Source organism: Diabrotica virgifera, chromosome 7, assembly GCF_917563875.1.
Source record: "Diabrotica virgifera virgifera chromosome 7, PGI_DIABVI_V3a".
NCBI lineage: Eukaryota > Metazoa > Arthropoda > Insecta > Coleoptera > Chrysomelidae > Diabrotica > Diabrotica virgifera.
Window position 1 is genome coordinate 248,213,920 of NC_065449.1, and position 10,730 is coordinate 248,224,649.

General features: G+C 37.1%; 1 protein-coding gene across 1 annotated transcript in view; it reads left to right on the top strand.

The window, feature by feature from the left end:
* The window catches only part of LOC114325220 (midasin), a 700,017-nt gene extending 692,447 nt beyond the window's left edge, over positions 1–7,570 (top strand). The window contains exons 39-40 of the mRNA XM_050656603.1: positions 4,155–4,529; positions 6,249–7,570. Coding sequence (XP_050512560.1) covers positions 4,155–4,529; positions 6,249–7,529 — 1,656 coding nt within the window. The 3' untranslated portion in view covers positions 7,530–7,570. The remainder of the gene's footprint in view (positions 1–4,154; positions 4,530–6,248) is intronic.
* The last annotated feature ends 3,160 nt before the right edge of the window (positions 7,571–10,730 follow it).

A 10,730-nucleotide genomic window follows, 5' to 3' on the forward strand; every position in this document is an offset into this window, starting at 1 on the left:
TGAAATTTACTGGAGTAATAATTAGATAAACCGATATGCAGACGATACAGTTGTGGTTGCTAGCAGTATCGACAGGCCTGTCATACCCGGGTACCTACAAAGAGCGAGTGAAAAAAGAGATTTTAACCATCAACATAAATAAAACAAAAATGGACACTGGTGAGCAAAACTCAAAAACCTGCCAGACAATTGAAAATAAAAAACCAATTCAACACGTAGAAGTATATGTATACCTTGGAACAGTCGTCAACTAGAAATGGGATCAAACAACCGAAATACGATGTAGAATTGAAAAGGCCAGAGCTACATTTAACATGAGAAATATATTCAATCATTGCGACATATCTGTCCCACTAAAAATACGGCTGATAAAATGCTATGTATTTCCAGTCTTGTTGTATGGAGCAGAGACCTGGACAATAACGGAAACATTATCGAAAAGGCTAGAGGTATTCGAAATGTGGGTGTACCGACTTATCCTCAAAATGTCCTGGACGACTCACACTACCAACGTAGAGGTATTGCGCTGAGGAGAAAACAAAAATGAGAAATCTGTTTCACAATAGAAACGGAAACCTGAATACCTCGATCATATTATGAGACATGATAAATATCGTATACTGCCACTGACAATACAGAGTAAAATAGAGAGCAAACGTGGACCCAGAAGAAGAAGACACTCATGGCTTCAAAACTTACGCCAATGGTTTGGACTGACGTGCCAATGTCCGCAACGGACGAGGCACATGAAGAAGAAGAAGAAGAATTTAAAATGAGATATTCTTCTTCTCACGGTGCTTACTCGTTTCGAATGTTGGCGATCAGCATGGCTATCCTAACTTTGCATGCTGCTATTCGGAATAGTCTGTTTGTCGATGTAGGTATTGAACCAGTTTCTCAGATACATTCTTCTTCTCCCTGGTCCTCTCTTCCCAATACCTTGCCCTGAAGAATGAGTAGCGGCAATCTCTATTCATTCCTCATAACATGGCCAAGATATTCTACTTTGCGCTCTTTGATAATAATGTGTGTTAATAATCTCGCATTCCTTGCCATTCTACGTAAGACCTCAACATTAGTCACACGAGCCATCCACGAAATTCTTAAAATGCGACTGTAATACCACATCTTGAATGCCTTGAGTTTTCTTAAAGAAGTTTCCGAAAGAGTCCAGGCTTCTACTCAGTATAATAATCTAGAAAATACATAGGATCTGATAATAGAAATTTTGTTAACAAGTGGTAAATGTGACTTCTGAAACGAGACTTCATCGTTATGAACGCTGATCTCGCTTTTCCTATGCGTTGTTTTATTTCACTAGAGTGGTCTCATTGACTGTTTATGTAGGTACCAAGGTATGTGTAGCTGTCCACTCTGTCAATTGATTGTTGGTTAACCAAAAGCCGTGTATGTAATATATTTCGCTCTTAATGACTACCATTACTTTCTTTTTTTTTCGTATTGAAATTCCATGTTCACTACTTATGTCTTATATGCGCGACATTATTCTTTGCAAATCATCTAGGCTATCTGCAAAAACTACTGCGTCGTCGGCATATCTAATGTTGTTTAGATCTATCATCTAATCCAGTTTCATCCAAGATAATTTATGAGTATGTGCAGCTTATCATGTTGTACTCTATCAAATGCCTTTTTGTAGTCGATAAAACAAATATATAGCACTTAGACAGTCAATAGAGCCTCTCGGGTGCCTAAGGGCAAGGCATTGCGGAATCAAATCTTTGTCCGTGATACTTGTTCTTCGCATTTTTTATATAGGTATTCTGCAGTATATTACTTTTAAAAATGTTTTAAGTAAGTGGTTCATTAGGCTAATTATTATTCTGCCTCGCATGTTGAAATGATAAATGAAATGAAAATGTGAAATTTTCCGAGGAAAAAACTTTCCCTGTTGAAAAAACATTCAATATGAAAAAAGTTATTGTAGTGACTCTGTTTTTCAATTGACTTACGTATTTTACATTTATTAAAAATACTAATTTTATACTCGATTTTCATTCTGAGAATTAGCATAATTCTTTTTTGGTCATTTAGATAGGCACTACTTGTATTTCAAATAATTGCAAATTTCTTTAGTTTGAAATAAATCCTTTTGAGCAGGTAAAGAATTACGAATTGCCGTATAATACAATATTAAATAATAAACTATATCCAAATGAATGAACGTTTAGTATCTATTAATGAGAATTTACCCTAGGCAGGTAAAGAAAGGATTAACAACTGTCGTCTGTAAATACAAAGTACGATTAAGATCGAGATGTGCCGAGCCTAAGTTGCAATACATGGCATCAATGCGGTGTCGTTCAGAGAACTAAATTTAATAATAAAATATATGTACGTGCTGCCATCTATTCAAAGAACTGTTAAACGTTAGTTTAAAAATTGGCCACCTATTTTGACCATAGCGTACTAATACCCCCTTAAACTTAAAAATATGGTATAGGCTATAACTTTCTTTAACTGAGGGGGGGGGGCCCCCGCGCCGCCCCTCTGGATCCGCCACTGGGTAGACGGGAAATGGAATTTTTAAAACATTAAGATTATCATAAAATTTGTTTATATTTACTGATTGATGGGAACATTCGAGGAGAATATGTAGTAGATCACCTTCTTTTCCACACTCACAGTTAGGTGACTCTGTGAGACCCAAACTGAACATATGAAAGGGAGTAAGAGCGTGATTACATCTCAATATTTTTATAACTCTTATGAAATGGCGATTTGATACAGAATGAAACCATCTTTTTATGGGAATTTCAGGCTGTATTTGTTTGTAATTACTTCCAGTTCTCATGTTTCGATAATACGTTTGCCAGTTTTCTTTTTGATGTCGTTTACTAATAATATCAATATCCGGAATGGGTAATAAGTTCAGGGAAGGTTTTTTGACATTCTTGTTCTTAAGTTTATATTTATGTCCCGGCTGCATAGGAACTTTTTTATTTTGACAAACGATTGTCTCGCTATCTCTATTCGCCTCTTGATTTCTCTTGTCTGGTCATCAGTGAAGAAAACCCTTAAATATTTGTAGGACGTAACTCTTTCAACTGGCTGATTATTTATGGTTAAATTCACATTGGTTTATTGCTTCTTCGTTACAATCATGAATTTAGTCTTTTTGATGTTCAGTTTTAGACCATACTTATTGGTATGAGTGTTTATGTTTTCCATCAAATACTGTAAATTTGCTAGGTTATCTGTTACTATTAGCGTGTCATCAGCGTATCGTATATTGTTAATTAACTCTCCGTTAATGTTCATACCAATGTTTTGCTCTAGGAGCGCTTTCTGACATATTTTTTCGCTATGTATATTGAATAGTAGTGGAGAAATCACACAACCCTGACGCATACCTCAACGAATCTCAATTTCTTCGGTTAACTCATTATCAACCTTGATTTTTGCTGTTTGTCCCCAGTACAACCTGGATATGGTGTTAATGTCGCGGCTGTCGATGTTTTTGCTTCTTAGGATTTCATACAGCTTTTGGTGTCTGACTTTATCGAAGGCCTTCTCAAAATCTATGAAGCCTACGTAGAGGTCTTGGTTTACATCCAAACATCTTTGCATTAACACACTCAGACCAAACAAAGCTTCCCGTGTTCCCAGTCCACTTCTGAATCCAAACTGTGTGGCGCTTATGTCCTCTTCTAGTTTATTAAATATTCTTTTGTGAATTATTTTCAAAAATACTTTTAGTGTGTGGCTTATCAATGCTATAGTTCTGTGGTCTGGACACTCTCTGGCGTTATTCGTCTTCGGGATTGTGACAAAAGTAGAGGAGAGACATTTCTGTGGTATGATGCCTGTTCTATAAATTGTGTTAAAGAGGTTCACCATTATTTCAAGTGTGTCGTCGTCTATAAGTTTCAACAATTCTACAGGAATTTCATCTGGTCCTGCAGCTTTACCCCCTTTTGTATTCCTTATAGCATATTCTATCTCGCTTTTTAGGATTTCAGGCTCTGTTGTGTCGTCTGTAGGTTCTGCCACTGCTATTTCTGGTCTTTCGTCTGCAAAAAGTTTTTCAACGTATTCTGTCCATCTTGCCAGTTTTTCATTTAAATCTGTAATTATTTTACCTTTTTTGTCTTTTACGATGGATGCTTGTTTAACTTTTTTACCGGTTCCAGGCACAGGCCAGCAAATCCGAAAACCAACAGTCAAACCAACCAATCGATGAGCTTCAACAAGAGGATCAGCGGGATCAAGAAGGCGTGGGTCAATCACAGATGGAAGAAACCAGCTCTGGTCATACAGCGCAAACCAGCGCCCCACAGGAAATAAAAACGGCCAAAGATAATCGAGATAAGGAGGAACAGAAAAGAAAACAGAAACCTGGGGAGAGTGACTCTAAACGAAGTTTGGGAGACGTGGACCAACCTGTTCGGAAGAAATTGAAAACTGTGGAAGCCAAAAATGATAGTAAACAGGACAAGGAGGACAAAAGGGACGAAGATGCCGATATGTATCAACATATTGAGGATGCTGAGAAGTCGAAAACTCAGGTAATTGTTTGTTAATGTAAAATTTTAATTACAGTTTGAGTGTGTGTACGTGCTTTTGTGTATATCAGTGTGTTCCTTGTAATCATTGGTCCTATTAAGGACAAGGAGCTATTAAGTAAGCGCGAAATATTAAATACACAGCTTTTGGTTAATCAACAACTAATTGCCAGGGTGGACAGCTACATACATTGGTACCAACATAAACAGCCAATGGGACCACTCAAATGAAATAAAATCTCTATCATCAGATGCTATGAATTTGTATGGTATTATACGGAGTAGAAGCCTGGACACTTTCCGAAGCTTCTTTAAGAGAATTCGAGATGTGGTGTTATAGAAGCATTTTAAGAATTTCGTGGGTGGATCGTGTGACTAATGTTGATGTCCTACGTAGCATAGGCAAGGAATGCGAGATTATTAACACTATCAAAGAGCGCAAACTAGAATATCTTGGCCATGTTAGGAGGAATGGACAGAGATATGGCTTGTTGCAACTCATTCTTCAGGGCAAGGTATTTGGAAAGAGAGGACCAGGGAGAAGAAGAATATTTTGGCTTCAAAACCTGAGAAAGTGGTTTAATATATCGACAACCGGACTATTCAGAATAGCAACAAGCAAAGTTAGGATAGCCATGCTGATCGCCAACATCTGGAACGAATAAGCACCATAAGAAGAAGATTTGGTCTTATGATATGATGACGCACTCGAATCGGGTAAATACACCATGAATTTTGGAACTCCAACAAACACAAGATCAATATTGCCATAAGCACTTTTTATATCGATAAACAATGCACCTGTTGTCATGAAATAATTAAAAAAACCAATTTGAACATCTTTAGTCAGACTAACTAGTGCACCCGTCGTACCACGGCCTTGTTTATAGCCAAACTGTGTTGCTGGTATTCTTTTTCTCATGATCATCTTTCAGTGCGTCACAGTTTTTCGATTTCTTTCTAACGCATTAAATTGTATGTGACAGAAAAAAAAACGCACGTCGCACATTTCGTCGGTGACATTTATAACATTTATTCTAGTTGTCAATAGATGGCGCTATAATCGAAAAAAAAATTATTTTCGAATTATATAATATATCTACGAATACCTGTACAATTTATAAGACTATACAAATACGCACTGAAAAATGCTCATGAAAAGGACAATAGTACCTGTACTATGCAGCCTTAACCAAGTTTCCATTCTCAAAAGAAAAAGTATTCCAGTTTGGAAGACAGTTATAAATATGCTGTAGTAATCTGTTGGCCAACATACCCATTTATGGTAACGTAATATACGAAATCTTATCTGGACCTAGGGCTGTAAAAATTTTTGGATATCTTAATGGCATATTCCAGTTCAGATGATGTTATTTCGTTTAGTAAATGATGTTCTTCGGAAGGTATAGCAATGTGACAAAATCTAGGCATGGGATAAAATGTTTATTTGATGAAAGTGTATTTTTTGTTCTTCTTAATGGCGGTACTGACTCGTTTTTGTAATATTTTATTTAATTATATAGTACTTTCTACATATTTCTTAAATTGGGGTCTGTACCGCCATTCTTTACCATATTATGTATATGTGTGCCAAATAACTCAACAAAATATTCAAAATTAAAGTTGCAATCTTGGAACGTGTTTTCCGTACCGATGTAGCTTCTTAGCATTGTTTTTTAACTGTCTTTCAACAAAAAATATTAAAATATGTTTTTTTCTCAGGTTCTCGATGTCGCTACAAAAGAACAAGCAGAAAATCAGAAGAAAGAAACACACCATGAAGAGGAAAAAGACGAGGACCCTGCAGAATCTTCAAAAGATCTTCCAGAAGAAGAAGAGACTGACGTAATAGACGCAGATACCGCAGAATCGGAAGTAGCAGAGAAATTAGGTGAAACAAAGGACCAAAAGAGCAAAAAGCAGCAACATCCTCAAGGTGATGTTCTTGAAGAAGTACAAGAAATAGAAATAGAAGGCGAGCTTGTCCAGACATCAACTGTACCACGTAGTACTGAGTCTACACATCACACCCAGTATTCCTCAATTGCAGAAACCACAGCTTCAAGACTCTCAATGGAAGAAATCAACAGTCTTCGACTTGATGTTGAAAAACAATTGTCAGGATGGAACGATCCTCCTTCTACCATAGAAGCAGACCAAGCGTGGCAGAAAATATCTTCGGTTACTTCGTCGTTGGCTCAAGATCTATCAGAGCAGCTGAGGCTCGTGTTGGAGCCTACGCAAGCTAGCAGATTACGTGGAGATTTTAGAACTGGTAGAAGGATTAATATGAGGAAAGTGATACCGTATATAGCGTCACAATTTAGGAAAGACAAAATATGGCTTAGGCGGACGAAGCCGTCTAAAAGAGAATATCAAATAGTATTAGCCATAGACGACTCTTCTAGTATGAATGACAACCATTCCAAGGAATTAGCGTTTGAAAGTGTAGCTCTTATATCCAAGGCACTAACTCTTTTGGAAAGTGGACAGTTGTCGGTTTTAAGCTTTGGTGAAAATGTAGAAGTGATCCATAAATTAACAGACCAATTTACGGATAGGAGTGGCATCAAGCTATTACAGAAATTCAAGTTTGATCAAAACAAGACTTGTGTAGCTAAGTTAGTGGATTTTTCCACGGAAATGTTTAACCAATCCCAGCTACAATCCACTGCACTAAATGCTAAATTACTGGTGATTGTGAGCGATGGAAGGGGTGTATTTTCCGAAGGAGAAACTTTCGTTAAACAAGCTGTACGTAGGGGGAAACTGTCCAATATATTTATGGTATTTGTGATTATAGACAATCCAGAAAATAAGAACTCTGTGTTAGATATAAGAATGCCCGTATTTAAAGATGGAAAACTTCAGGAAATTCAAAATTATATGGACGTATTTCCATTTTCGTTTTATATTATTTTAAGAGACATTAATTCTTTGCCTAGTGTTTTAAGTGACGCCTTGCGACAGTGGTTTGAAATTGTGTCAAATTTAGATAAGTAATGATTTTTGTTAATTTATTAATAAAGGATGTCTTTAATAAACAGTAGTTATCAATTACTCCTTGAGAAATCAAAACTCGGGAATATTTTGACAGATTCATTGTTGGAAACATGAAAACATAAAAATCGCTACCTAATTTATAATAATAACCACATACTATTCGCTCCGAGCGTTAAGAAAGTGTCAAAGCAAAATCGACCGACCTGCTCATGGTGGCGGTTGCTTGAATCTTTGTAAGGACGCTTTATTGTATGTTTAAATGGGACATTTTTGAAAAAAATGCCATATCACGTTATTTGTTGTGTTGTTCACTGTAAAAATACATGAAAAACTAGTGATGTGAACAGCCCCGGCGCTGGGGTATATCGTGCCCGCCTGCAGAACTTGCACAGGCGCCCTTCGGGTTTTTTAATTCAGGTATTTTGTGTAACACCTAACACCAACACAAAAAAAGCTCATTTTGGCGCCCCCCAAACAGAGGCGCCCGCCTGTAGTGCATCCCTTGCAGGCCCATTATCGCCGGTCCTGGATGTGAAATACTTTTATTTTCCTCATTCCAAAAAAAAAATTAGATCAAAGAATAAAATTAATTAACGCTGTTATAAGGATGAAGTGAGGTTAACTTTTTCTATATATACAAAGGATGTGGCAATGTACACATGATATAATAATATTTACGTTTTTATAAGTTTTGTACATATTACATACACTTTTTAGCTCTGATAAATCCGAATTGACTCCAAAAAGTACGGATACGGTATGTCCTATATAACCTCACTATCGCAAATTATGTCAATAAATCTTTATTAACGACAAAAAATATTTTTGTTGAACTATAAATGACATTATAAAAGAATGACTAATGAATTATAACAATTTGTATTCGTTTATTATCACTAGAAAATAAAATATTCAAGTTTAACAAAATAATCTCATAAAAGTCAATACTAAAACGTCCTTACAAAACCGACAGCGTGTCACGTGACTAAATTTCTGTAAATAGAGGGGAGACGCACGGAGCCAATAGACATAGACTATAATACATCCAACTCCGACAGAAAACTGGCAGCACGTTGCTACTAGCGCCTCTGCCGGCTAGAGTTGTTAACTACGTTTTCTCGACGTAAAAATAAAAATTTAATTTTGTTAATTTTCGGATAACTAGCTAATCTTGGTAAATTGTGTTTTTTGTATTTTTACACAAAACGTCTTATAAAATGGGTTCGGTAAAATGGATTCTCAGCAAATACCTAGGATGGCACCAAAATTAACTAAAAACTTTACTTTGCCCCCATTCACTCCGATGAGAGTGTGTTTAGCTGTAATTTCTTTTCACAAGAAGGCTAACCCAATACTGTATAGAAAATTTATTTTCTATTATTAGGGCTAAGGGTTTTAATAATAATACATCTGATAGTGTGAAATTTAGGTGTAACTCGCGATCTGCCATGGCAAATACATTATTGCAACCATCGACAGACAGCAACAGCAATATTGATTCTTGTACTTTTTTAATCCAAAAAAAAAAAGAATGCTCAAAAACCCAATTAAAGTATTGCTACATAATCCTATCGAGCATAGCACTAAAAACGACGAAGTGATGACAATTACGATGTGATCGAAAAAAGTTCTGATACGAAAGTGTTAGGATGGGTTTGCAGTCAATTGCCTCACGAAGAATGTCTAGAAATGCATTATGCAACTCTTTTAATAATTATGCTTTAGATATATACTTACAAGGTATATTTACTATTAATTAACCAGATTTAGCCATACGGCTCACACTCCCTCTAAGGGGAAAATTGACTCATCCCAGATACCTACGGTATCAAAAGGATTGAGCTCTGGTGGGACTCTTTCCATGTTATCGAGCCCTAGGTGACTTGGTATGCAGGTGTATCTCCCAAAAATTTTCGCACACTTCTGGCCGTCGCGAGTAGTACAGTTTTCTACATGGTCTTATAAAGGTGTTCATTTAGACCCAGCTTTTTTGTTTTTGAGGAGGGTGTTCGGAATGACTCCAATAGTAGACATAATAATGGGTTTTGTCTGGGTACTTTTCATTCTCCATTGTCTTCGTATTTGAATTTCCAGATCTCTGTAGGTGATCTTTTCAGTAAATTTACTACGTAGATTATTGTTGTTAGGTATCGCCACATCAATTACTGTTGTTTGTCTTGTTAATTTATTAACTAGTACGAGATTTGGTCTATTATGTGCCACTGTTTGGTCTGTGAGCACAGTGCGGTCCCAGTGTAGCTTGTAGTTGCCACCCTCAAGCATGCTCTCAGGAACTTATTGATAATATGGGAGATAATCCGTTTGGAGAAGTCCCAGTTTGATAGCTATCTCTTGATGAAGGATCTTTCCAACTAAGTCATGCCGTTCCTTGTAATCAGTTGCAGCAAATGCCTGGCAGCCCCCGGTAATATGTTGGATGGTTTCTTGGGCTTGACATCCATATCGGCATCTGTCGTTTTGAACCTAAGGGTCTTTGACGATATATTTCAGGTAATTTCTGGTTGGTATAACCTGATCCTGAATGGCCAGTAATGATCCCTCCGTTTCAGAGAACATCCTTCCTGATGTCAACCAATAGTTCGACGCTGTATTGTCGACATAGTCTTGGCTGACCTCATTGGGATGTCGCCCGTGTAGAGGTTTACCCATCCAGGTGCGCATTTTTCGTCTTTAGTGAGGTGGTTTATGCGCATTTCTGGTTCCCTCAGTTTGATCGGTTTGTGTCATCTACTGCGCAGATAGCGCGATGTAGAGTAGATGTCTCAGCCTGCATCTGAAAATAAGTTAGCAATTTGTTTGTCTAATTGCTCACCTATATCCATAAGTCCTCTTCCTCCTAAATTCCGTGGTAATGTCGTTCTTTCTACTGCACTTTTGGGGTGGTGTTTTTGTCCACTTAACAATGCCAAATGAGTAGCTAAGCGCGGAACATGCGTAGGTGTTTAGTGCCTTAAACAAATTTCTACTGTTAAGGTGTGAGCGAAGCAGCTGTTTTACCCTTCGTATAAACTCAGTAGTTATCTCTGTTTTCATTTGTTTATGGTCAATTTTCCGCGCGTGCTTTACTCCAAGATATTTGTACATATATCGTTTTCACCCATGACCTCGATGTTCTGGCCATTTGCATATCGAATCCTCCGGGCTGTACTTTTCCTCTGACTATATTTAAAATACGGCCCT